Source organism: Cyanistes caeruleus, chromosome 2 (assembly GCF_971803275.1).
Source record: "Cyanistes caeruleus chromosome 2, bCyaCae1.hap1.1, whole genome shotgun sequence".
Lineage (NCBI taxonomy): Eukaryota > Metazoa > Chordata > Aves > Passeriformes > Paridae > Cyanistes > Cyanistes caeruleus.
This window is the reverse complement of record NC_141702.1, coordinates 59,602,012-59,630,007: the sequence shown is the minus strand read 5'-3', so window position 1 is coordinate 59,630,007 and position 27,996 is coordinate 59,602,012. Positions and strand designations below refer to the sequence as shown.

The 27,996-nt window shown below is 36.5% G+C and overlaps 3 protein-coding genes across 20 annotated transcripts in view; 1 reads left to right on the top strand and 2 right to left on the bottom strand.

The window, feature by feature from the left end:
• TFB1M (transcription factor B1, mitochondrial) lies at positions 1–26,815 on the top strand. Of its 11 annotated transcripts, XM_086877337.1 has the most exons (9): positions 215–494; positions 759–916; positions 2,332–2,483; positions 6,022–6,130; positions 7,866–8,017; positions 12,186–12,305; positions 12,496–12,528; positions 23,150–23,277; positions 25,895–26,815. In XM_086877337.1, exons 2-9 carry the CDS (start codon positions 784–786, stop codon positions 26,151–26,153), a joined length of 1,086 nt encoding a protein of 361 aa, XP_086733463.1. In that variant the 5' UTR covers positions 215–494; positions 759–783; the 3' UTR covers positions 26,154–26,815. The 11 variants fall into 11 exon arrangements, with proteins under 11 accessions (XP_086733460.1, XP_023779176.1, XP_086733457.1 ...); XM_023923408.2 differs by lacking the exons at positions 215–494; positions 12,496–12,528 and adding an exon at positions 27–91; XM_086877331.1 differs by lacking the exon at positions 12,496–12,528 and having other exon boundaries at positions 70–221.
• Positions 14,015–17,077, bottom strand: CLDN20 (claudin 20). Its single transcript, XM_086877338.1, has one exon. It carries the CDS (start codon positions 17,012–17,014, stop codon positions 16,355–16,357), a length of 660 nt encoding a protein of 219 aa, XP_086733464.1. The 5' UTR covers positions 17,015–17,077; the 3' UTR covers positions 14,015–16,354.
• TIAM2 (TIAM Rac1 associated GEF 2) overlaps positions 26,746–27,996 on the bottom strand; it is a 166,614-nt gene continuing 165,363 nt past the window's right edge. For all 8 annotated transcript variants that reach the window (XM_086877306.1, XM_086877305.1, XM_086877308.1 and 5 more), the window contains one exon: positions 26,746–27,995. In XM_086877306.1, the coding sequence (XP_086733432.1) occupies positions 27,352–27,995 (644 nt within the window). In that variant the 3' untranslated portion in view covers positions 26,746–27,351. The remainder of the gene's footprint in view (position 27,996) is intronic.

The window sequence follows — 27,996 nt, the reverse complement described above, 5'->3', positions numbered from 1 at the left end:
AGTCCCCAACAGCGCCCGGCCCCGCCCCCGGCTGCCACCGCGCATGCGCGGGCGGGGCGGCGCGCGCTCACGGCCCCACGCGCACAGCCAGGTAAGGCGCCACGACAGCCGCATGCGCAGCGCCGCGCGCCTTTCTCTTCCGGGTTGGCGCCCGCTGCGCCCCGTAAGAAGCCGCGGCGCTGGCGGGGCACCGCTCCGAGCGTCCCTTTCCGCTGGGAGAGGTGGGGAGAGGGAAAGAGCGTGCGGCGGCGGGGCGCTCCCGGTCTGGCCCAGCCCGCTGCGTGCGGCGGCAGCATCTCCCGCCCCGCCCTTTCGCTGGGCCTGCCCCAGCCGCGCTGGCGGAGTGTGCGCCTGCGCAGTCGGGCGGTGCCGCCAGGGGCACGCTCGGGCGGCGGGTGGAGCTATCTCGGTGTTTCTTAGGGACGTGTTAATTAAACACGTTCTGACCTTCCATGGTGCCCTGAAGTCATCCTGCTTACTGATTGTTCTCTGAAGTAATGAAAGATTGACACGGAGTAATTGTGAGAGGGTTTTGTTCTACCCGAGGCTTTGGCAGATCTGCAAAATGGGACTTCCCAAAGGCACCGAATTCGTGCCTAGCGTAAACACTGCATCCAGAAGTCAAAGCAGTGATGTTTGGAGTTTGATCCTATGAGTTTTAAATCACGCATTGATTTTTAAGCTTAGTAGCTTAAAGTTTTTAGTATTGGTTATGGTACGCTGTGTGTAATAGAATAATCTTTTCGGTATCTCTCTAGGTGGAAGGAATGAGAGTTTTGTCTTATGGCTGCTCCAGGAAAGGTGGCAGCTTTCCGTCTGCCTCCCCTCCCTACTATTGGAGAGATCATTAAACTCTTTCGCCTTAAAGCACTGAAACAGCTTTCCCAGAACTTTCTACTGGATTTGCGATTGACAGGTTAAACATTTTATTCTAATATTTTTAGCTACCGTAGAACATGTATCCCAGTTTTTATTAGAATCCAGAGTATAGCTAAGGAGAAGATATTTGCATAAAAGCATTTGTCAGACTAATGGTGGCTCAATGGTAAACCTTTTTAAGAAAGACCTCTTCTAAAAGTATTTTTGGGTTAGGTTAATTGCTTTTATTTACTCCTTAAAATAGGTTTATTTATAAATTGAAATACAATCTTTTAATAAAAACTATATTCCTATGTAAAATATGGGTTATTGGCTGAAATGCAAAAATTTAAACCAAAGTAGTACTTACATCATTTGGGCACTATTTTGGTTTACAAGTTTGACTTAAAAATAAGCATTTATTTTCAAATTATTCTGTACCGTAGAAAGTACGTGCAGTTACCTGCACACTGTGCAGTTTAGAGTTTGCTATGTGCTGTAGATAGGAGAGTGGTTTGTCTCAGTTTATCAGAAATGTAGCTTTTTTGAACCAGTTGCATTGTTTTGAGGAATTCTTTTTTTTCCCCTGCTTTGTGTCAGCAGTGGGTGACAAAGCTGACACTGTCCATCAGGGGTGGGGGTCTTCACTGGCTTAGTGGTGGCTGGAACATGAAACTCAGTTCCACTTCCTGAACAACCAGACTTTTGCCCCAGAATGAAAATGTCTGTATGCCTTTAGTCAAACTTTAAAACTAGACAAGTCTTTGGCTATTTTTTATTGCATATATAAGAGGTCATGGAGCAAGCAGCATAATTTCTGCCAGTATCTTCTCTCCATGCTTCCCAAGGATCCCTTTGTTTCAACAGATACATTTTCTAGTCCTTAATCTGTCTTCTTTAGCATCTATAATACTTCCTAACGCTGTATTGTTTCACTTACGTATGGGTATTTCTTCCTCACTTGTCAACTGCCCTGTTTTCTCTAGCTACCAGTTGCCTGTGTTGCAGCTCCTCATTTAGTCCAGTTTCTCCCTCATAAAATTGCTCTGTACATAATACAATCTTCATAGAGCTTTAGTGTATCTTCCTTCTTAAATTGCCTCGAAACAGAGGTGCTGTAGTGAAATACCTTTTTAAGGACAAGTAGTGAGAGTTTAGGATGTCGAACACAAGGGCTTGCTTGCAGCACAATAGTACTGCTGGTGTACAGATAAGTGCTATTCTCTTTTTATTTGATTTTATAATGAGCACAATAAATTCTAAAGACATAAAACTAAAAATAGCTCAGTATATCTTGTAGTATAGAACAAATCTGAATTCTGTGCAGTCTGGTGGGCACGTGATGATTTAACTGGGATGTGTCACTGTTTATGTCTTTTCTGAGATAAGCTTGTAACAGTAAACAATGAGGTTATCTTGGTGAGCTGGATCTCCTGGAAAATAAAGCCTTAGTGTGTTGTTTGTGTCTTGCAGACAAGATAGTGAAACAGGCTGGTGAGCTGAAAAATGCCCATGTTTGTGAAGTGGGCCCTGGGCCAGGAGGAATTACCAGATCCATTCTCAGTGCTGGTGTTAAACAACTCCTTTTAATTGAAAAAGATGCTCGATTTATTCCAGGATTGCAGGTACCAACTGGAGAATAATTTGTGTACATGTAACCACAGCATTGAATAAGAACATTCTGAGAAATTAGAGAGATTCCAGGTGTCCTGTTGGGATCTCAGCACTGAAAAATAGGTTTGGTTCTGTGGCAGAACCCAGAGCTATAATTTGCTTGAAGATACACAGTATTGTAGTTCATTGTTCCTGCTTTCTCATAGGCCCTTTATGACCTTATCCTGCAACTGAATCATTGCCAAAGCTTGTTGATTTTGTTTTTTTTCAGGCTGAGACCTTTCAGGTTATTTCATCATGGTGGTGAAATCATAATTTGAAGGCTGAATGTGATGACTTTATGTATAGTCTTATATTTCATTTTAATCCTAATAGTTACGCTTTATAGAATTGGGAAGGCATATCTCCAGTTAATACAGTTAGTGTGGGTTAACATCCAGGTAGAGAAGAATAACGCAAGCATCTATTTTACATTTAAAAAAAAACCCCACTTTTAAGCTTTTCTGCCTTCCTTTTAAAGTTGGTATAAGTTCAGGAGTCATTGTGGCATTTTCAAATGCCGTCTGCTTGTGTTGCTGGGTATTTATGGAATTCGACTGTATAAATCCAGCAAGAAAAACCGTCAAAAAATCTTAAAATTTGACTGTTTTTTATGTCTCCACAATCTCAGAGCAATTCAAAGGGTTTTCCTTAAATTGGACTGTCTTTTCCAGTAAACAAGCAGTGAAAATAAATAGGTAATTCACTTGAGAACTTCTACTGTCTCTTTATATGATGATAATAATGTAAGGTATGAATAAAGCTGCTCAGATCCTGAAACTTGAATGTGCATATAATTGTGTCTTTGTGGGGTTAGTCATTAATAACATATAATATGCCATCTTTGTCCTATGATATGTGAAACCTTAAATGTTTTTACTTGGGTGGTGGCAATCAGCATTTTTGGTTTTGATTTTGAGAACTGGTTTGGGACTGGATAGAATTTGAGGTTAAATGACACTTGTTTTAGTTAAGAGAGCTTGTTAAGTACTTGGATGTTTTTTCTGATCTTCCAAAATGCGTCCACTGCAACAGATTTATCTGAAAAAAAGTATACTTCTCAGCATCTAAAATGAGCTTTTGGTATGTAATTATCCTTATTGTTCAAGTGGCATAATGCTAGTCATTATTTTTAATTGCCAGTCTCCTCACAGTAGAAGTGAATGTCTGAATGAGGTTATTAAACATAGAGGTGGTATAACGCAGTAGCAGTGGATGTGAATGAGCAAGAAATGCATTGCATCCATTAGTATTCAATTTGGTATTGTTTTTCTTCTGTATAAATAGGAAGATACATAATAGTGACTCTAACTTTTCTGATTATGTAGGTTGTAATAATTTTTCTGCTTTCCCAAACAAGACTATCAAAACTCATGCACATAAAAGGCTTAAGATTTGAATAAGGGAAAATGTCAGAGATTAAAATAACAATTGAGGTCTATTACTTAAAAATGTCTCTTAGATACTTCTAAAATTGCTGATGTAAAGCATATAGCATTTTTCATTAACTGTTTTTCAAGCTGTGGTCTCTCACAAAACTGAAGTGGGGATTTTCTTTACTGTGGAACTGAAATACTGTGAAGAACATATGTGTACTGAGTTAAAGTTTACGCAAGCTGAGAGTCTGTCAGTTCTGTCCCAGTCTTAAAGAATCTCTCTCTATACCATATGCCCTAATAATTTTTAGGCTGGAAAGATTGATAAGGAGAGAAAGTGAGCAAGAGAATGTATTAAATATAAAATTACTCCAGGAACACCATTTCATGTTTCAAACAATATTCCTTGTGCTTCCTTTGTGCCCTTCTGGTTGTGTGTGAAGAATGAGTGTCTGTATGATGGAACATTCTTGGCTGGTGTCCTTGATGCACAGCAGCTCCTGGAGCTGTGTTAGCTGCACAAATTTTCCCTTCAAATGAAAAAAAAAGCTTCACTGGGTTTCCAAGTCTTTATTTCAAATTAGAAATATATGACAATTATTTTCTGGTCACAAATTAAATGTCATTCTGAGTTATATGAAGTGTGTTACTCAGCAACCCCTAAACTCATCTTGGTAAGAAAACTGTTATTAGTAAATGACACTATTTTCTAACTTTATTAATCTTACATTATCTTTCATCCTGTTAGAGCATTTATAATAGCTTCTAAGAAAGATTTGACAAACAGTGGGAGATTGGTGAATTTGTATGTCATATAATTGCTAGTGTAATGCTGAAAAGTCCATTAAGTGGTTTGGAGTTGAGGTTGGTTTTATTTTTTCTATTTGGAAATAATTGCACTTAAAACATGTAGGAATACTTAGTTTTTTGTTAAGCTTTTAATGCTCTACATAAAACTTAGCTTTTTTGATAATTAAAACCACCAAACTTTTACTCAAAAAAATTGCATGACAACATTTTGCCAACAGTAGGAGAAAGCAGTATTTTCCTTTGGCTCAGAGAATTGTGCAAGCTATTTGTGCCCCTGAGCATATAAACATCATTCAGATTGAAAATGAGACTAACAATGGTGAGCAGTTTATTTTGGCATTTAGGCCAGTGGCACTTAACCATTTATGATGTGGGTTTCTGTGCAAAAGCAAAATTGGTCTTTAAGCCATTTCTCGTTATTCTCTTATAGGATCAATAAATGTCCCCAAATGTCATCTTTGAAAAAGTGGCCACTGCTTCTGAATTGTTCTGTTTGTCCATAGTTTCATAGTGTAAGAGAAAAAGATTAGTACAACACTAAAAAAGTTAACTAATTTTGATTATGGGAACTCACACCAGAGATGAAAGAACTGGTTGTCAAACTACAACCAGCACTAAGTTTGCATATCAGCCTTTATTAAGTACTAAATAAGTTGTGCAAGTGGGCTGCAGAAGCTGACAATGGAGATGATTTTGTAATGTCTAGAAAGAGAAAACTGTTGAGATCTTCCCTCCTGATAGGTACTCATTCCCTCTTTTGAGTGGATTCCTTATTTTTAATGGTCCAAGTGTAGACTACTACAGGGAATATTAAAAGAATCTCTTCCACATTTTTCATGTAAAACGAAAAAATAAGGTTTCTGCAGCCTTGTATCACATATGGGTGAAATTGGATCATAGGCCCTAAAGCTGTGGGGGGAAACAGAATGAACAACATGAGCCCTTGTTTTCATAGGTAATTGATCTAAAAACCTTTCAAAACCTCCTGTTTGCATTTCTACTTAAATCAGGTGAAGTCCTGCTAGTGCCCTGGGACCTAATTGTTGTTGTTGAAGAGACTCTTAGCAGTCTTTACAAGTTTGAATTCTTAATAGAGAATCTACATCTGAGAATAGTTGAGTGTTTGCAGAATCACACATTAATCTATTTCTAGAGTTTCCTTTTTGAAAGTAAATAGTTACTAATAATGTTCTTAGTTTTAACTCCTACTGTGCTTTGTTGTATATTGAAGATAAAAGCAATGGTTTGATTCCTGCAGTAGCTGAAACTGGAAATCAGTTTGGTTAACATTCACTGTGGATTCTGCTTGCTTGTTCACAAACAGATGCTGTCTGAAGCAGCTCCAGGAAAAGTACGCATCGTTCATGGAGATATCCTGAACTATAAGATGGAGAAGGCTTTTCCAAAGCACTTAAAAAAGAACTGGGAGGATGGTTAGTACTTGCATTTGGTTTATTTCATTTCTTAGGGCTTCTGAGCTAGTTTTAAGTAGTGATAAAATTGAAGTTCACTCAGTGCAGGTACTCTCTTCTGGTACATGTTGAAGATAAAGAGACAGCTGTTTGGTTTTTGTCTCTAGAGAAAACAGACAACTCTCTTCCTTTTCTAATACAAAACAATGGAATTTGTGTGACCTTAGTTTAAAGTGAGGAGCTTAGCAGTTATTAACCTTAGAGTGTCTTGACTGTACAAGAATGACTTCTGGAAAGCATAAAAGGAGATCAAATAGTGTACTTCCTGCTTCTTCCTCTTTTTGAAGAAGTCAGAAATCACTACTGCTGTTGTTTCACTGAAGAAATTTCTGTAACTTGCTTTGAAACTTTTGGAAAAAATGCCTTCCAAAATTTGGGTTTCTCATTGCTTTGGTTTCAGCTGGATATCTTTGGCAAAAGTAGAATTAATCAGGATTGTGGATTTTTTTTCTTTAACCTGAGGTTGCGATAGGACACTATTTCACTTCCCTTTCAAAACATGTAATATTATTGCATAAATCAGAGATATCCTTCCATTCCCCTTTCCCAAATTTAATAATATGAGGTAAAGCCACTCTTTGCAATGCCTGAAAAGCAGTAAAGTGCTTTCTGACTTAGGACATAAAAGACCATGGCACATTATGTTCATCTCGAAAAATTGTATGTTGTATTTGCTTCATTGCAAAATATAAGTGCTTCACAGAACAAACTATCATAAAATGTATGTGTGAGAGTGTAGTGCAGTTTTAAAAATTTTCCTTTCTTGAAGATGGAGTCACTGTTCGGTTTTGAGCTGACCAATTAGAGGCAAAATATATTTCTTCTGTGTTATTGCCATATGAAAATCTGAAAAGTTGGTGGGTTTCAAAAACCACCTTCTCTGATAAATGTGTAATACCACAGATAGACTAGAAATATCACAGCCTAAAAATTGCATAATAAGTGTGAAAAACATCTTGAACTGATATTGTCAGCTCTTATTTATCTTATCTCTGTGTTACTAAATATTGTCATATCTAGGAAACAGCACACTGGCTTTCGGGTTTTGCCCATTTCTGTTGTACTCTTGCTTAGACATAAGGGTCTCTGCTACTGAAATCCCTGTGTTGTGTTGTACAGCACACACAGGTACTGATATGATCCATAACTGAAAAACAGGTATCACTTCTTATGGCTAGCTCTTGTACTTTAGCACCTTTTGATTTCAGAGGACTCTATACAGAAGGAGAGCTCTGTCCATTGTGAGTTAGGTGGTTGTTTTGAGGGTTGTTAGGACTCAGTAAAATGCCTCTGGGGGGATACATTGGACAGAGGTATGACTATGGCTATTTATTCTGTACCTAATAGTCATAGTTTGAAATCACAGGAACACTCTTGTGGTTTTGCCATTATAGAGTAGCTCAGCTGGAATTCACTCATCAGCTGAAAATCATCTGAAATCTACTTATTTATTCAAATGTAAATGACAACCAAACCTAATCACTTTTTTCCAGGTAAACACTGAGAATATTAACATAGTTTTGTCAGTTGAAGATGAGCATAAATGGACAGGTATCATTTTGGTGTGGAATGATAAAAAATCATTTCTATATTTTAAGTATGTTGATAGGCACATATTTTTCTTGTGTTTTATTTCTTGGTAAAATTTTACCCAAAACTTTTTCACAGCTGTTTTCCTTCTGTCAAATGTCAACAGAACCACCAGATATACATATCATTGGGAATCTGCCCTTCAGTGTTTCAACTCCTCTAATCATCAGATGGCTTGAGAATGTTTCGAAAAGGGATGGACCTTTTATTTATGGCAGGACACAGATGACACTGACTTTTCAAAAGGAAGTTGGGGAGGTAAAATTTTGGTATTTTTCCAATATTGTACAGATGCTAAATTGAACAAACAAATTGTTTATATGCAATCTTTTGTTTAAAACTACAAACTCAGTCTTGACTTTGAAAAGAGAAGAAAAGGTTAGTTCAGTTTTTAGTTTATGCAACTGTAAATTATGAATTTTGATGAGTTAATTATCTACTCTGATCCTTTCACAAGTATGGAATTTTTTTTTTAATGTCTTAGGCAGTGTTATATTTCATTGAGGTACTCTTTCTGTTCTTTTCTGAAGTCTGATTTATTTAACATGAATAGATTGTACAGCACTTTTCTGTTTTTAAATGTGTTTATTCTCTCACAGTCATTTGTGCAGTGTGTCATCTATCTGTTTTTCCTTACCTTTCATTCATCTCAACAAATACACTTGTATTTATTTTATTTGTCCTCTTTGTTAAAAGTAATTTTTAAGAAACACATTCCTTAAAATAAGGAAAAATGGAAGGTTAGCATTATTTCCATTTGCAATTCAACACTTAAAATGCAGAAGGTAGTTGTCAAGACCATGGAATTGGTACTGGCTTTCTTGAATGATAGTTGATATCAGAATTATTAATGTATTCTGCCATTCTTGTGTGTGTGAAAAGGCCTTAATTGACTTCTGTCACCACAAGTCCAAGAGCAAATTGATATTTTACTTCATATTTAATAGTTAATTTCTCAAAGAAGGCCAGACTGATCTGCAGTATAGTAGTTTTAATGCCAGATAAGTTGATATTAGGTTGCCTTACTCCACAGTGCTTTCAGACTTAACAGTTTATTTCTATTGACATTGCATGAAATCTATAAAACATAGAGAATGGAAAGTTTTTTTGCTTTGCAGTTACGGAAGCAGTCTGGATTTTAACAAGCACCTCACTTGCATTTATAAAGAAAAAAAGGAGTTGCATATCAGCCTGAAAACTGAATTTCCATTTTATTACTGCAGTGTTTGTAACTTGTATTTTGTCTGTGCAGCCTCAGTGTGTATGTTGTTTTAATTTTAATCCTTCAAAGTAAAAATTCAAATAGGAAAATGTTGATGCTTTTTTTGACTCTGTGATGATTAGTAATAATTATGTATGTAAGTGGAATGTTTGCTGTCATATTTTTGGGTCAAAGAAAAGCATATTGTGCTGTCATTTCCCTAGCCTTGCAATCAAGATTGAAGAAGTATTTCCAGTGGGTGACTCTAGAGAACACTAGGGACAAACATTTGGTATGAAATAAACCAGATTTCTTAATTCAATTCTGGACTCATTTGGTTTCAGACATTACAGAATCCCCTTCTGTTTCCCAGAAGGACTTCATGTTATGTGAGATTAGGCCTTGTTTCAAAATATGGCTAATGGACTGTGATGTAAAATGCAGAGTAATGTTAGTTTTGTGTCAGCAAAAATTCACCTAACACTGTGTGAGAGCACTGTGTACTTTATATCACTGTACCCAGCTGCACATGTCATTGGTGACACGCACATTACAGTTCTGCACCCAGCATAGCTCAGTGAGGTGCAAAATACCATGCACACTCTTGCACTTAAAACACTGAGGAGTTAGAAACACTGGGAAATGAAACGTGTTGTTCAAGGTCATGCAGTGTTAATTTTTGTTGAGTTTACATTCTGAGATCTCTTGATTTCTTGTTCAACACAGTTTAAACACGGGTCTTCCTTCAAAGACAAAATTGTTCATGGTTTTTGGTTTACATTTCCATTATTGGTTTGATACCATGAAAAGAAATTGTTTTTAGGATACTATTTTATTTTATGATTAAGAGAAAGAGCAATAGGCTCTGTGTCTTTTCTCCTGACCATCTGGAGTTTCTTAAGGTAACCACTGTAAATTGGTGTGTAAAGGCATATTCAGTATCAGGCAAGAGAGAACAGTGTACTACAGATAATAGTGAGTTGCTACCAATACTTTTTGTATCTTTGGATTTATAGTCTTGATAGGGGAATTTCTTACATGCAAAAACTTGGTGTCCTCCTTGGATATTTCTAGGATAATAGCCTAAATATCAAAGAAAGTCTGTGTATATGTCATAAGCCCATCAGGAGCATAAGACAAATCATGGAGTGGAGTGATGTGCTTTATAATTAGTTAGGATAACTTGATGTTAACAGTAAGAAAGTGAAGCAATATGCTCTTTTATTTATGGTCAGACTTTGTTTTGCCACTGTAACAGGCAAAATACCTTTGCCTTTCCTGCTGGTTGTGTTTTCTTGCTTTTCTGTTTTCTTGTAGCGCAGCAATGTTAGGAGGGTTATGTCACTACACACCTACTACTGCAGCCCACTCTGTTCTGATATAAATAAATTGATTAAAGCTGATGAGAACCAGCAGTTATTTTATATGCTGAATCTGAGGCCTGTTACAGAGGAATATCCATAGCAGTAAAAACAGCACTTTGGAGTGTCAAGCAGATAATTTTTTTTTTCTCTGTAGTTTAAATTTGTTGTTCACTTCGTGTGTAAGAACTTTTGCTTTGTCCCAAATTCTTCAGTGCTTCATCTCAAATCTGTCAGCTAGGCCAGGTTCTTCCAGCCCACTTACTCTAAAATTGATCCTCTAAGAGGGCCTGTTGCTATAGAAAAAGGAGTAATGGTTTTAAACTAAAAGAGGGTAGGTTGAGATATAAGGAAGAAATTTTTTTACAGTGAGGGTAGTGAAACACTACAGCAGGCAGCCAGGAGGTGGGGTAGATGCCCTATCTGTGGAGACCTTTAAGGTCAGGCAGGGCAGGTCTCTGAGCAAGCTGACCTAGCTGCACATGTCCCTGCCCATGGCTGGGGGTTTGGCTGGCTGCTCTGTGTATGGGTGCCGTGCACTGGTGTGTTCCTGCTGCTGTGGTTGAAGTGGTTTGAGATGTTACAGCCCAGATCTAAAGTTATCCCTCCTGTAACTGAGAAGCAGGAACTTACTGTCTGAGACTTGCTAGACGGTTTCTGGGAGAAGTAACGATAGGTTTGTTTGAATTGGCACTGGAAGTATAGGTACAAGTGTTGCCATTAGGTCTGTTTCATTTCCACTGCAGAGGTTAAGGAAGTGTGTGTCAGATTGCATTGTTAGACTTTGCAGTCTGGGTTTTTTTTAGAAAATAATAGTTTCCTCTGACACAACAATGAAGGTAGCTTTAAATGCTGGCATAGGCAGAAAGAATTGCTGAGCATTCTTTCCAAAAAAGTATTTATTTGCTCCATACCGAACCGCCTTTCGTAAGAGTTGTTTGGAAAAATGTGAAACGTCAGCAACAGGTTTAGCTTTTAGTTTTCAGGGATACATTTTATAAGCATGGCAGCATTTCTTGAGTACGCTTTTCATATGGAACTAGATGTTGTACAAATATTACCAGATATGCAAATTGGGGTTCAGTGGTTATTTTTTATTGAGGTGGTGGTAAATAAGACAGGAATCATCATGATTCTGTTTTTATGTAAGTTAGTGAAATGAATTCTGTAATCTGAGACTTGTTTTACAACATGCTTCATATGTTTAAAATTTGTGCAAGCAAAACACAATAAAATGTGTTCCTTGCCAGGTCACAAAAGTGTAGGAAACCTCTGTCCAGGCTACTATTTTGTGAAAAAATTCATGGGAAAATCAGAGAATACTTAAATTGAGTATTAAGTATTAAATGCTCTCACTGTTAGGCATTCTAAATTTAGGTAAAGTAGACCCAGCTTCCTTGCAAATATTTTAAGTGTAGCTCAGTTAATTATGAAGGTTCTAGCTGATCTTGAGTTTATGGAGCTTTGTTTCATGTTAAGGAAAAGAAAGTAGTAATATTTTATACAGAAACAGTGGAAGGAAAGGATTGTGTGAGTACTGCCAGCTTTTGAATTCTACAGTCAGAATAGTTTTATTTTTCTCTTGTATCCATACAAAATTCTTTTGACATTCATTTAGATCTACAGAATTTCTAGGAGTTCCTTTTCATGTGCATTTGATTGCAGGACTGAGGTTGTAAATCAGTGGTATCTTAGTGAAATGCTGCCATATTGAAGAAGAAAATCAGAGATGAACTGGGCGTACAGTTTGACTATTAACTGGTGGTTTGTCTTAAATTTGATTATACTGAAAATCAAACTTTAATATAACTGATCACTTGGTCAGTTCAGTATCACCGATGTACATGTTTTGATTTTCCCATAGAGACTTACAGCTAATCCAGGAAGTAACCAACGCAGCAGACTGTCCATCATGGCTCAGCATCTCTGCACTGTGGAAAACTGTTTCTTAATTCCAGGTCAAGCTTTTGTTCCAAAGCCAGAGGTAGGTTTTCCTGTATTTATTTGTGGTTTTTGTTAATATGTCAGTCAAGCAATGTATCTTATTTTCACTAAGGAACATTGGTGGCTGCATTATTTGAACATCTCCATATTACAAAATGGAGTGATGTGAAATTCCTGTGAATGAAGCATACTTATTCTGAGAAAGTGCTTTTTCTTTTTTTGTTCCTCAGAACTTGGCTTTGACCTTCAAACCTATCTGCAAGGTCAGCATACTTTTCTAGGTATTCTGGAGAGGGAGATTAGGATATAATGGCAGGATAGTCTGCTAGGATTGGATTATTTTTGGAAAGCCTGCCGTTGGCATTTATAAACAGTTTGGGAATTGTGCCTTAAGAATTTGATGGGTCTTTTGAAAGACTGTGATAAGAAAAGCTTTTAATTTGTCACCTTTGTCAAACATCTCTAATTTTACCATGTCTATAATCTTTATGTTTCACCCCAGTCATCTTTAGCATATCTAACTCCCTCCTATTTGCAACAGCACTTTGTCACCTATATCCCACTGGTAGTTTAAAAAAGTAACAATCTCTTCTCCCTCTTATATGTTCTTGAGTGAACAATCTCTTTGTTGTGCTCTTATCTACTGCCACTGGTTTTTATTAGTACCCATTTTGAGTACAGGAATCAAAAATTAAGAAATAAATACGTATTTTGACCAAGAAGCTTGTTTTGTTCTGGATTCTTTTGTAAAATTTTGTGCCTGTCTTTAACTGATGTCTGTGTCCCTGAATGCATGTGGAAATTATAGGCTTATAGGAATATTTGGGTTGGAAGGAACATCATTTAGGACCACTCCCATGCAATGAGCAGGAACATCTTCAACTATATGAGGTTTCTCAGAGTTCTGTCCCTTGTGATCTTGGATATTTCCAGGGATGGGGCATCCACCATCTTTCTGGGCAGCATGTCTGTGTTTTACCAGCCTCATTGTAAAAAGCTTCTTCCTTATATCTAATTTAAATCAACCCTCTGGGAATTTAAAACCATTACTACTTGTCCTGTTGAACTGCTGTTCTATTTCAGAAGTGAGCTTGCAGCTTCTGAAAGTTCCTCTTAAATTGGTTGGTTCAGCTCCTCAATACATTTCCCTTCCCCTTTATCAGTCTCTCAGTCATTTTCACTTTTCTGGCATACCTCTTGAGAACCTTTGGAAGGTTATTTTCTCATTTATCACAATGAATTTTAAAGCCTCTATCTGAGTATATTTTGATGGAAATTTAAAATTCTGTTAGTTTTTCTTGAGCAAGTAACTGTTCAAACATGTTAAATTACTAGCTGTGACAACAGTTTGTTGTGAAAGAAAATGACCATGCTTAAGAAATCTTATTTTTACTTTGAGGTTTTGGCTTAGGTTTTTTTTTTCCCCTATTTCCTAGCTGAATGGAAAATAATTTCAGGATGCCCTCTCACTGTCAAGTATGTGAAATAGTTTTAAGTAAAGCTAAAATTGCAGTTTTATGTTGGGGATTTCTCAGTGGTGGGTACAATTTGAGTACTAATAGAGCTAAGGTAATTAAAAGTCTTGCAGACTGTGTCCTGGAAGCTCTAACTGATATTTCCATTTTCCTGTACTGAAAAGGCCATAGTTGACCAAGAGAGGTAACACACAGAGTTGTGATAAATATCCTGGTATATGCATGTCCTAGAGGAAATTCGTGCTCTGTGGAATGAAAAAAAGCAGTACAACTAAAGACAGGCATATTTTTATTTGATGTATTTTTTGAGTTAAAATAAGTATTGCTTATACTGCAAAAGCAGAAAGTACAATTCTTTCAGACAGGACTGGCACCTGTTTTCACTATTACTTTGTTTCCTTCAAACTTCTGTTGTAGACTGATCTTCTGTTTTGTCCTTGTTCTTTTAGATGTCAACTGACACAGTTTTAGATGTTACCATTTCTCATAGAATCTGTTTTATTGGAAAGCTCTTGCTGCGTACTGTGAATGAAATAACTCTGTCCTTGATTGTTGTTTCATAGCAATATGAAGTACACCTACTTTTTTATAAAGTTTAAGGAAGAAAAATTTGCAGCATGTGTAACCAATGAACATTTTGTTATGCTCATGCTATTTTATTACCTTTTTCTTCCACCCTCATGTAAAAATGCCTCTTGATTATAAATTTTGCAAAGAGATTTAACTCACATACATGGTAATGATCACAGCTTAGTGTCATGTCAAACCCCTTTATAAAGGTGGAGATGCATGTCTGTGAGAAGGAATTGCTTACCTCATTTGCTTGATGCATGAATATTAATTCACCATTTCTATGAGTGTGGAGACAAAAGATTCTTGGTTAATGTAATGGTGCTGCACAGCATTGTGTCTTGGGAAAAAAGAAATTTGCTTTTTGGTCATAGTGAAGTCTCTGCAATACGTAATAACTACTGATAATTGAATTAGGAATAGTACAAAACAAGCTCCTTGATTAAAACATAGGAAACTCAAAATAGCTATGTAACAGTAGAATAGAAACAAGATATAATCCTGTTCTGTGTCTGAAAAATGAAGATTCTCTATGAATAAAGAATGTTTACATGATAAGTCCACTTTCCCAAACACTATAACAGATCTTTTTCCAACATACTATACATGTAATGTTTGTGGTCCTTCACAGTCTTTGAGTAAATTTCAGACTAGTACTATGGGAATGAAAGTTATGTATAAATACACAGAATAAATAGCAATTGATTTTATTGAAAGACTTGTCCAGCATTATATTCTTAAATTTAAAGGCCTGTATCATGCCCCTTTTCATTCTTGAAATTGGTCCTCACTTACTGAAGTATTTAGGTAGAACATACTTTGCCAATGAGCAATACATAACAAAATCTGTGTGGTGAAAGAAAAAGTTAAAGACTAAGGTTAAAGGTAATTATTCAAAATAAGACAGTTAAAAATAAAGAAGCTGTCTCTTTATCACTGTTGTATGTGTTACAATAATAGAATACCTGGGACTGGGTCTCGAACAGCTCCTACAGGAATAATTAAAAGGATTTAAAGGGTTCTTTTAGAAGGTTAGAAATGTGGAAATCAGAAGACAGTAAGTGGTTACTGTGTTATTTGAGCTGTTCATAACTACCTTTAGCAAGTGTAAGCCAGAACGTTTACAGATGCTTCTTGACCATACATAATTTGGTTTCTGTCCTGTTTGTTACAGTTTGCAGGTGTTTACACAGTTATTTCTCTTGTTGTTCTGCTCCTCATCTCTTAACATTCACTGTGTAGTGATAGATTAGTAGCAGTTGGTGAATGTCCAGCACACTTTCCTTTTTAACAATAATAAATGAAATAAATGAAACCCACAGCAGGTGGCAGTTTGGGGCAGGAGAGCTGGGTTTGGCAAGAGCTGAATGGTACTGCTGATCCTTCATCCTGATACGCAGAGTATACAGTACAGCTAAGGTTTGAAGCCTTGAGCTTTTGTTGTGGATTTGTCTTGGTTGGTTGATTTTTTTGTGTATGTATTTTTTTATTTGTTTGTTGGTTTTTATTTTACAAAAATGTACTTACCAAGGCAATTTACAATTGAAAATGAAAGGCCGATATGTCTGCTTTTTAGAAACCTTTGAACTGGGCTTCTTGAACAAATAGTTTCTGGGTTTTTTACCTTGCAGCATACATAAAATCAAGAGAAAAATGTGAAATACACTATAAAAAGCCATATGTTATTGAAAGTCTGATTCATTAAACAGAAAACAGTTTTTAATCATGTTTGCTGTTACATGCTGTTATCGATGCATGAATTGTACAGTCAGTTATGTTTTTAAAATAGTTCCTTTTTCTTCAATAAATGTTACTTGGGAAGTCAGAAAGGTTTGAAAAATCAACAAATGAGTACTCTTATAGCAGACAATTATCTTTTCCTACTTTTTCCTTTTTGTGGATAAATGAATGAAATACCTTGCAACCCAGATATAGGAAAGGTTAAGTGCTATGTTACACATTCTTTGAAATAATCAAACTACAGTTAACACACAAAAAACCCACTTGAATGAATAGAAATACTTCATTGGATAGAAATAATTATTTATACATAGTCCTTCAGGCTGTAACCTGCATTGCTCTCCTGCTCTGTGGATGGGAAATGGTGCTGCTTTGGAGGGTAAATCCACGTTCCTTGCTGCCTTTTAAAACAGGAAGAGCAGAAGATCACACCTGCGATAAGCAGAAACCCTGCTGAGATGAATCCAGTATAAACTGCTCCTCCCGGTTCATGTTTACTACTCTCTGGAACGGTCTGGTCCAGGAAATTTGAAATAATTTCTCTCGTGTACCAGCATGTTGGTACTAATCCAAAGATTCCTGCAAGAATGAAGCAGATTCCTCCAGCAAAACAAGCGTTATTTTTGCTGTCAGTGTCCCCTCCCAACTTTGTGCATTTCATTCCAACTGTAGTGATGCAGATCCCAAAGGCTGATAGGATACACGACAGTACCATGGTGGTCCGTGCAGCCTGGATGTAGACTGGGAGAGAGAGAATGGAGTATTTCAGGGTACAGCTGAACATCCCAGTGCTGTACCATGTGCAGTCCATCCAGAGTCCTTGCATCTGTGTTATAGCTGTTATGATATTTGAGCCAACATCTGCATTAACCTTCCAGTGTGGTAGCAAGGTGGCTGCGATATCTCCGAAAACACCAAACAGAGCCAGAATAAAAGCAAAGAACTGCAGGCTTGCTGATGCCATGATGTTTATCTTCTGTCACCTTTAGTCTTCCTTTTCTCTCGTGGAAATCAGTAACTGGGAGCTTTGTAGCCAAGCTGCAGCGGGCTGTGTAACAGAGAGGAAAGGGAGGGAGGAGAAGTGTGAGGGGGAAAGGAAAAGAAATCAGCAAACAAAAAAAGCTTGCATTTAAAATTAGAGCTATCTGAATGAATATCTGAATGTGACCCTGCAGCAGCTGAGCTGCTGTTCACAAGGTACTTGAACAGAGATGATGGCAAATGGACAGTGCTTTAGAATTGCTCTTAAAAAGGAGCTGCTGCCCTTTCATACATGATTGCAAGCCATCAAGCAAAACTTATTTTGCTGCAGTTGGTTTTGGTAATAGCATACAGATTGCAGGCTTACTAGACAAATGTACATTGTAAATGGAACACGAGAAACTTGCAGATTAGAAGTCATTGTGGTAGGAAAACGCTCAGGTAGAAAATACATTGTACTCTTCATGTATCTTGTTTAAGTGTGTTGATAGCTGTTGTCAGCTGCTGTTTACTTTTTTATATCAATGGATACTGTTATATCTTATTTAAAGTATGATTAAGGGTAACCCCTTACTTATGTTTTTTAAATGTTACCTGTTAATCTTTTTAATAAGTGTTACAAAATATCTTGGCTTTGGAGGAGAATACAATGGAATTAAGTTTTTGCAGTATTTTCACAATTAGTCATGTGACTTTTCTAAAGTAATATTTTATTTCATTTTTATTTCAACAGTTTTTTATTTTCAGTGATTTCTGTTCTTTGACTTAGAGCAGCAGTATTTAGCAAGTCATAAGGGTGAACATGATCTTCTTCTGTCTCTAAAATAATGTTTTTAATGCTGGTATGAAACAGCTCATTTGTGGAAGTGCCTTTTTTGAATCAGTCACATGTCTGAAATACTTTGCAAATTTGCCATGAAGTGGCAGTTTAAAATAATTTATTAAAAAAGCTCCTTGCTATTCTTTTATAAAGAGTTCAGTTTCATTTGACAGATGAGAACATTTTAGGCAGTATGATAACTGTGCAGCTGGGAAAACAGAACTGTAGCTGTAACATCAGCTGGACTGTTGGAATTGCAGATGCAGAACAGCAGTTTGAAACCTTGGAGGATTAGAAAGTGGTACCCTGCTTTGCCTGTTACGTGGGGGTATATAATTGACAGGTTTTGTCTTTTATCAGTGGTAGACAAAGGGCAGGCTTCTATCTTAGAAAGCATGTTCCAGACTTTCTATCTAAATATGTACCATGGCATTAAAATTTGTCTTCAGCATTGTAACTTTTTTTGAAAAGCCATAATAATAAGGGATAAAATTAAAATAAGGAGAATACAAAATATCTGTAGTATTGTACTCTTGTTTCAGCTCATTGCACGTAAAACAGTTTTGATAAGTATGTATTCTATCAGTCTTTAGTGGCATTTCTGAACTAATTAATATATTTATCCTTTATAAGCATAATACTCTTATCCTCTATTATATAATATAAATCTCTATGTTCTCTCTATATATATAATTTATATATTTATACTCTAATCTTTTTATATTGTATTTATTTCAGGTAATTGTTCAAGGATGTGCTAACTCTATCCAGCATATGTATATTAAAAATGCTTAAAGTTAAGGTGAGAATATTAACAGCTCCTCATTGTTAAAACCTTTTTTCAAAGACCTGCCTATTTCCAACTCCCTTCAGTTTGTTCAGGCTGGGAAGCAATGTTCTGGCAAATACATATCATTTTCTGTACAGGCCCATGGGAAAGATGGCTTAACTTCCTTTTACAGAAGGAACTGACAAGTCTGGATAGCTCAAAACTCATTCAAAAACTCATTCGTATTCTCATTCATATTCTGAAAGAGCTAATTAGTACTCTGAATCAGCCTTTTTCTTTGCTTCCTTTTTAAAATATCAGTGTATAAAAACACGCTAGCATAAACACAAAGCACTTCAAATGGTATAGCCATACATTGCATTTAATAGTGTGAACCAAGTTAAAGGCATGATAAAATCAAGTATAAGCACTACAATTGTAAAAATACAAAATACAGTTATGTTTCATTCTTGTTTGTGTAGGACTTACTGCTGGTTGTGAGGTCTGAGATGTTTTCTTCACTGTAGATGTCCTGGAAAATGCAGTTTCTCTTGAATGGGACTATCCCTTCTCATATAAAACTGCATTGGCATGTATTAACAAAATTTCTTGGAATGTTGTTTTTTTTCTGTTCTCCACAGCGAGTGCATTACTGCTGTTTGTTCCCTCTCTTAGTTCCATCTACCCGAGAATAAAGGAGTACTTTGTTTAATGAGTTTTGTTTGAAAAACACTCAGTAAGGGAAAGCAAAGAGATTATGGAATAAAACAGACGGCAGCCCTTAGTCCTAAATACATAATGATATCCAGGTTCTGCGATGGAAAGTGTGAGCAGTGATTAAATGAAGTAAAATCTGGAGAATCCAGAAACTGTAGACTTACGGACTGGGGGGAAATAATTTAAGTTGCACTGGAGCCAGAGAGTTTCGTTGTTTGTCAGTTGTTGGGTTGTTTTTTTTTTTATCACAGATAATCTTATTAAGAGTTTAAATTTCCAAGAAAAGAACTGTGTAATTTATTTTAATTTTTAATTGGAGCAGCAGGACACTTCTATTCTACTGCAGGCTTTGCTTATCTCTTCCTTAATAGCTTTAGCCTTCCATGGGTTATCCTATAACTTGTTAGCTTTCTATAAGGCTGTATAAAAGAATAAGGGAATAAAGCTAGTGGTAAGGCTTCCATGGTAAATGCAGCACATCAGAGAAGTGGCCTTCACAAGTTGGTTTGAGAAATCCAAGAAGTTGGGAGAAAGGTCTTACTTGTTGCAGCAATGATTTACCCACAGGCTCTGTATCTGACTTCGGGTCTCTTGTGATTCTGTTTGTGAGCCTGGTGTGAATGGAGTTACTGCGGAGCTGCTTCTTGCACAGGAATTATTTTTATTAGTGCAGAGGCATAGTTACTTTCTGCTGGAAGTGTGCCAAAAGTAAACTCTCATCTGGACAAGATTGCTATGAGTTGCACATATCTGGTGTTAGACCTAACATTTGTTTGTAGTAGACGGATAAAATGTTACTGAATACTTGGATTGTGAAAGTGCTGGCTTAGAACTATCTCAGTAGGATCTCAAACAGTTTGTTTTAATGAAATTGTAATATGTTCTGCTTCAGTTTTAGTTCCCTATGAGTAAATTACATCTTGAGGAAAAGTCATGTGGGTTTGCTTTTAATATAGCCCTGTTGCAAGGTACATGTATTGCCCATTATGAGACCTTTGTTGTCAACAATTAGTAAAAATTGTCTCATTTAAGCTTATTCTGATTTAGAGTGTTGATTTCATTAGCAAGGCAGCAGACTTGTGTGAATTAAATTGTACTCTGTTATGTGTGCCTCCTACCCCACCAGAACATAAACCTTCATTGTACAGATGCACTAAAACAGTAAGGGGTGAATAATTGCTGTACTGTTGACAGTTTGGGATGTATCAGTTGAATGATTTTCATATTCATTATTTTGTAAGACTTCAGTGTTATTTTGTAAATATTTCTAACATAATTGGTGGGGGGAAAAGCATTAGTAGTAAAATTATCATCAAATCAACTAGTGAATTTTAAGTGCTCTTGTGTACTCTATTTGCTTTCATAGTTCTACTCTCTATTTGATGCATATTAAAAGGTATGGGAAAAATAGCATGTATTATTTTAAAGGAGTGGCCATTTACAAATGAAAAGCTTTCTCCTGTATCTGTTGCTATAGTAACCAAGCAGCTTTCCTGGGGTCTAAAGAAAACAGCATCTATAATGGAACTGAGGAGTGCTGTGTTTTGTTTCAGAAGCAGAAATTATTGCCCACTGGCCTTGAGATTGCAAATTGAGCTCTTTGGCTCTGAAGCAGTACACTGTTTCTAGATTATGTGCTTTTTTCCTTTAGAAATTTTTGTTAAAGATGTGTCTCTAACTCCCAAAGAGCCCTTATTTCTCACGAGCATTTCTGCAAAATTGAGGTGATTAGGTTATGCCACATGGACTCTGGTTGTTTTCTTATCCCTTATTTTGTGGGGGTAATACCTTATTATATTTCCTAGATATGCATGTGCCTTTAGAATTCCTGTTCAAGGAGCTGATTTGACATGTGAATTATGTATGTGCTCTGTTCAGAAAGATTAACTTTTCTTATACTCAATGTGAACACAAGTTTTTTCTATATCTCTGTAGTCTTCCTCATAGGTGCAACCCATAGCAAAGGCTGATGCTCTGAACACCTGAAGAATTAAAAATCAGCTTTGGGAAATAATTTATGTGTGTTTCGCTGCAGATTCTATATGTCAAGTTTTTTTGTCACCTGGTTTTTAAATAAGTTATTGTGCTTCACATTTCAGTAATTTTAATTATTTTTTCTTTCTATTTTTAACTCTTGCTTTCAGAGAAGCTAGACAACTACAGAAAAACATTCCAGTAATATATGCATGGGATCAGCAGTTCTAACACTGGAAACTTGCTGTGGGTTTTTTCTTCATCAGCACCATTAATTGATATTTTCTTTCCTTTCTCCAGCCAGTATTTTTGCTCAGTTTTGTAAGTTCTGTCTACGTGAAAGACTTATGTTGTTTGGATTTTACAATTCCTTTGAAATTTGTGTTGTAGAAACATTTGTACTGGATAGATGTACTTAACAGCTGAGCTGTTCCCACAGAAAGAACAAAATGGATGGATGGTACCTCTGTGTCAGATTATGTCCACATCAGAGGTTGCTATGAGCAGTTTTGTTTGAAGCAGTAGGAGAAACTTTCTTTTTTGAAGTAGTCTCATGCTCTGGGTTATCAGGAACAATTGGTACACTGAGACTGTGGTTCAAGCAGCAGCTGTTCTTTGGTCTGATTGTGTCTCTTTTTTCTGTCAGAACTAGCACATGTGATGTTAAATTCATGTTCTGTGAGTGCCATTATTGACTGTCAGATCTTTTGTAAAAATTCAGTGGTTGCCTATCATTTTAGCAGACTCTAATAAGCGACTAAATATTTTTTAAAATCTGGCATTTTAGAAATTCGTACAGTACTTGTACACATTGTACAAATTTTCAATGTGCTCCTCCACAGAATTTTTTTCCTTTTTACTGTTTTTAATATCTAGTTTGGAAGATGAGCTGCTTTATTCATTATTGTGCAGAACTTCAGTTTTAGTCCAGCTCCTAATTTTTAATACAGAGGTCTGAATTCAGAAAGTTTCTATATAATACAGTGTATTTATAATTGCATGACATACATATATGTATATCAACAGACACACATATAAAAAAAACATAAAGTGTGTACATATTATTTCATTCTATTTTCAGACACAGGGCAAGCGACTGTTCTGTGAACCAGTCTGATTTGAGAACTATAAAGGAATATATACAAGCTTATCTTCATGGAATTATTCAAACATAGTTTTGGATGAACTATGATACAGTGTGTAAATGTGGAGTTGTGTGGTCATATAAACTGAGTGCACTTATTTCTACCTACCTTTAATTATTTAAATACATATATATAATATTTATATAAATATATAAATATTCCTTTAAATAGACTAGAAATCTTAATATGTTGAAAAGCAATTCCTTGGCTTACATTTTAGAAAAGCCCTGGAGCAACAGAAAACATATAGGGAATGGGTTTGGTTTCTAATTATAATACCAATTTTCTCCAGCTGCCCTTCAGCCTGTATATCAAATATTACCTAATTTGTGTTTTATGTCAGAATTATCTTATGCAAGGATCTGAAGACAGAAGTGCTAATTACTTTACGGATTACATGAAAGTTGCTCTAAATGGACAAAGTGCCATGGGGGTAAAAAATACCAAGTACTAATGGCACGTGAACTAATTGGAAATATGTAGATAACTAAGAGTAAAATTCTGTAGGGTCTTGAAAGCTAAGGCAAATCTTTATATTCCATACCATAACATTGGGCACTGCACAGCTGGCTTACCTGCTGCAAGAACGCCTTCTTATCTTGTGCCCAATTGCTGATGTCTAGCCAGGTAACTTAGAAGTAATATGTCTCAGAGGAAGATGTCTACTCAAATTTATCTTTCTTTTCCCTATAGGTGGATGTGGCTGTGGTACATTTCACTCCATTGGTGGAACCAAAGATACAGCAGCCATTTGAGCTGGTAGAAAAAGTGGTTCAAAGTGTTTTTCAGTTTAGAAGAAAATACTGCTTCCGTGGAATTGAGTAAGTATTTTTAATAAAAAATTCACGGGTAATGTTTTTGTAAATGCATTAGCTACTAAATCAGCTATGCATTTTGATTTTATTCTTTCAGTTTTAAATATGTCATCATAGTTCATCAGATCTTTCCATTACAGAATGGTTTCTAGACACAAAAGTATGAAATGAATATCTTATGTAATTATGTAATAATTGTGCATTTTTGTTAGGGCAGTTGAAGTTGTTAAAAATCGCTAGGATAAAGTGGTCATCTTTTCAATAGATGAAAAGAAATTTAACAAACCCAACCCAACCACAAAAACTACAGAATGATTGAGTTAAAAACCAGAGATGGCAGTGTGAGGAGAACATCACCTGTAGGAAATTTTACTTATTTGGGGATAATGTCAAAAGGTCACATTTTTCTTTCTGTGCTTGCCTTTTTACAGAGTTCTTATTGGTTTTTTTAAAACCCCAGTGTCTTACTGAGGGAATTGATTAGGTTCTCTGATGTGAGGAAACCTGCAGTCTCTTTGCCAGGGATCCTGTTTAAACTCCACCACCACCACATATCTGACTTACTATGGGCAGCCCTCAGCATTCAGCACTGTTAAATGTGTGACAGAGATGCTGTTAGGACTAGAGGCATCTCCTGCAGCCTGGGCTCCCTGAATGTTGCTGGGCATAGTTTTAGCCCTGATACAGTCTAGAATTAGGGTGGATACTGCCTTAGTGTACTACAAGCCTTCTATGTCACTGTTTTAAAGAATTTTGCATCTAGTTTTTGGTTATTGGGTTCTTTTTCCTTGAGGCTGTGAATGCCATTGATGTGTGGGATGCAGCCATTGGGACCTAAAATGAGTATAGATTTCTCTGTGTTAAAGTTTGAGTATGCATTTGGAAGTATTTATAAAATGAGGTGTCCAAACTCCAGACTGGTTTGGGTCTGACTTACAGGGTGGTGATGGTTTTCTTTTTTTCTTTCTTTTTTTCTACTGTGAAGGAATGGTTTCTCTTGACAATGTAAGCAGAAGGCGTGTGCAATCAGCCTATCTATGTTATGTACAATATTCTTACCAAAGTCTAAAAAAAAAAACCTCCTGACTTTTGTGTAATCTCAAATTGCTAATAACTACATTCTTTTGAGGCAAGGAGGAGGAATCTGAACTTTTGGACGTCACGTATTCCCCTAGAAGCTTATCATACCGTAGCCCTAGTTTGCAGCTAAGAAACACAATCCTCTTATTCTTTAGCTGACCCGAAAAAAATAGCAAATTTTGGTGTATATAAAAGCTGTTATGTTCTTTATAAGGTTCTCCATCACACAGACTGTATAAAAACAAGGCAACAGAATCACTTTATATTTGTGTATGAATTCTGGGATTTGAGATGTGAAATATAAGATTGTGCTATGAAGTTCATATTATAGTTTGAGGTGTGGTTCACAGACATTTTTAAGATGGTTCATAGTCTGTAAAAAAAAGACTAGGTTGACTTCACTCAGGTATGTTTTTTAACTACAGAATCAAGGAAAGAAGGATATTGAAATAAAAATTAAGCCATTTTAACCTTGCTGACCTAGATGCTGAACTAATGGGAACATTTTGACAAAGGCCTGGAGTAACACATACTTCAAAACAGGTTTCCCAGAAGTTTCATTTTTCACTTATAATTCTAAACCCCTTCTTAACTTTGTGTTCTATGCACCCACCAGAAACCAATTATCATTACTTGTACAAAGCCTTTTGACTAGTTTGTCCAGCCAACCTGCCAAACACATGTGGTGTGTGGAGGGGGATGTTACTGTATTTAGATACACAATATTTTTAGGTATTATATATGTAATACAGATTGAATTTGAAAATTGAGGAATACCCATGAATCAGGTGCAGATTTTTTGCCTTTCTGGCCTAATCTAGGCTGAGAATATTGCTGATAAGAGACGGTCCTTTCAATAGTTTGAACTGTGTAGTATGTATTTTTGTGTGACATTAAAAATCACTTCCCTAATGTTCTTCAAATATGGGGAACTTCTGAGAGAGAGGTACTAACATATCCGGCCCCAGAGTAAATTTACTGACATGCCTATCTGTGAACAATGACAAAACTGGAAACAAAATTATTCTCCCACATTCTAACTATTAAAAAGTGATTGGCAATTAAATACTCCTTTTCTCTTTCTTGGCTTTTTTTCCTGACATTAGAAACAGGGTATTAATGACAAGCAAAAACTCTTTCCATTGGAATGAAACAGTCTGAAAGAAAGCCATATTTGTTTGAATCTGATCTGTTTTGCGCAGTTTAATCTGTTGTTGCTTTCTAAATACAAGGCTAATTCTAAGAAGGCTCTGTGCTTGTATCCATACACAAAGCTCTTTCTAATGTTAGCAAACATGAACATACATGCCTGTGTTTAGTCTAGAATCTATGTAAGTGCCTTCCTATGGTGTCCTAATTTACATTTGCAGAAAAAGGACCTTTATATGTTTCCATTGCTCAGATAATGAGGTATGTTAAGAGGGTGAGAACTAAAATAGTGACATAATAAACACAGGTTTACTATTAAGTAAATTCCATATTACTCCTAAGGGAAATGTAATTGTCTGTCTGAATTGCTGAAATTTTTCTTCATATCTTTTAGGACCTTGTTTCCTGAAAACGAACGCTTAAAAAGAACAGAACAGCTGATGATGACAGCAGATGTTGATCCAACTCTGCGTCCTTTTCAGCTCTCTATGTCACAATTTAGAAACCTGTGCAATGAATATAGGAAAATGTGTGATGAAGACCCAAGCCTTTTTGTGTTCAACTACAGAGAAGAACTACGGCAAAAGAAGACAAGAAGATTACTTGGAAGTACTGGTCAATCTGAACAGACTGAAGAGGAAAATCAGCTGTAACAGCACAATTTATTTTTTTTTATTAGTTTTAACTCCTTGATCTACAGGTGTTGACTCAGTAAAAGGCAGCTTTGATGTTCCTACATCTGTGCAGATAAGAAAGACCTACTTTTGAGAAAGTGGTAGAGAGGGAAGGCATCTCTCTGTATTCCATTCAACTACAGACAAAAGGGAAAAGGCAATCCAGGTTCTTTTTACTTCTGGGCAATGGCTAGAACACATACCAAGAGACAAGGTACGTTGTGAGACAGGTAATTAAGTTGCAATACTTCTGATATAATTGAATAATAAATCTTATGAATAAAAGTGCTTTAATGAAATGGAGGAAAAATACTTTTCAGACATCAGCATATAAGATGGTGTTTGGGTTTTGTGCTTTTTTATCCTGGAACATCCTACTGTGCAGAGTAATTTAGAAAACAGAAGCCAAGACTCTTATAAATACACTCAAGTGACTGGCTTATGGGAGGATAAAGTGCACCAATTGCCTCAAGGTCTGCTAATACTCTTCTCATTTATGCAGAAGCAAAGAATTCGGGATTTAAAGCTCCAACTACAGAAAAGCAGCACAATAAAAAGTAGAAAACATGGCTAAGTACAATACTTATTTGTCTTTTACTGTACAGGCTCATAGAGAAAATAAAAAATACAGTCAAATAAAAGATTACAGGCCAAGCTTTGTTTTTGTATTTACACATATGTATAAAGTATAAACAGCATTGAAACATACAAAAATGAAAGTTCTGCACTGTTGTGCACTAAAACACATTAAAATAACTTAATTGTGCTTTAAATAAAGCAAACATGAAAACCAAAGAAATAAAATGCCCAAGTTATTGAAAAATTCAGTTTGCAATGCTACTTCCCATTGTAAACCCCTCTGCCACTCACTAGCACCTTTTCCACATTACTTAAAATATTAATGAGGCCATCCCCAAGAACACTACATCATCTTAATAACTTCTTGAAAGGGATGAACTAATTTACAAACCTGGGCCAACTTAATCTATTTTTGATCCACAATAAATTAAAATAACTTAAGAATCCTTTACAGCTGTTTTTGAGCAAAAATGTATTAGTGCACAAAATCAGAGAGTAGTTTTCCTGCAGCTTCCATGAATTTACTAGTTTTAAAGCAAAATGTTTGTTGAATTTTATGTGGACTTCAAATGAATGTTTCAATATAGTGCTTAGAAAGCTAGGATTTTCCATGCCTCTCCACAGCTTCATAAAAACAGTCCTCATTAACTACAGATGTTAAACTCTGGACACTAAATTCTCTCTCTAAAATAGAGTTCAGATCCAGGTTTGCAGCATCAGAGTGACTGTCAAGGGATTGGTGACGTTCTTGCATTGCCATTAGAGTTCCTCTGTTACGCTTTGTGCTGTTTACTTTTCTCTTCACTGGGCAGAAATGGCCCCGCACGAGCTTTGGATGCTCTGCTATCTGAAAGCCATCTCCTTCCTCATTTTCAGCAGCCTGAGACTGCTCAGAGTCAGCACTGGGTTCCTCTGAAATCTTCAGCCGCTGGAACTGTATTTCAATGTCTTTTGTAGGGCTGCCTTTCTTTAGGCTCCGATAGTCCTCGTCATCATCATCATCACTGAGAATATCGGATTCTTTGACAAGAACATTAGAGAAGTCAGATGCAGGGCTCTCTGCATGTTTATCAGGAGATGAATTTTTGGGCTCCTGGATGCTCTCCGAAGTGTGGCAGCTGCTGCTCTGGGTGCTGCTGCTTAGGCTGCACTCATCAGAGTCCTGGAAGGTGCCTTTCCCCTGGTCACTGTTCCACTCGCTACTGGATGACTTCTTCAGTACCTTCAAGGATCTCGTGGAAGC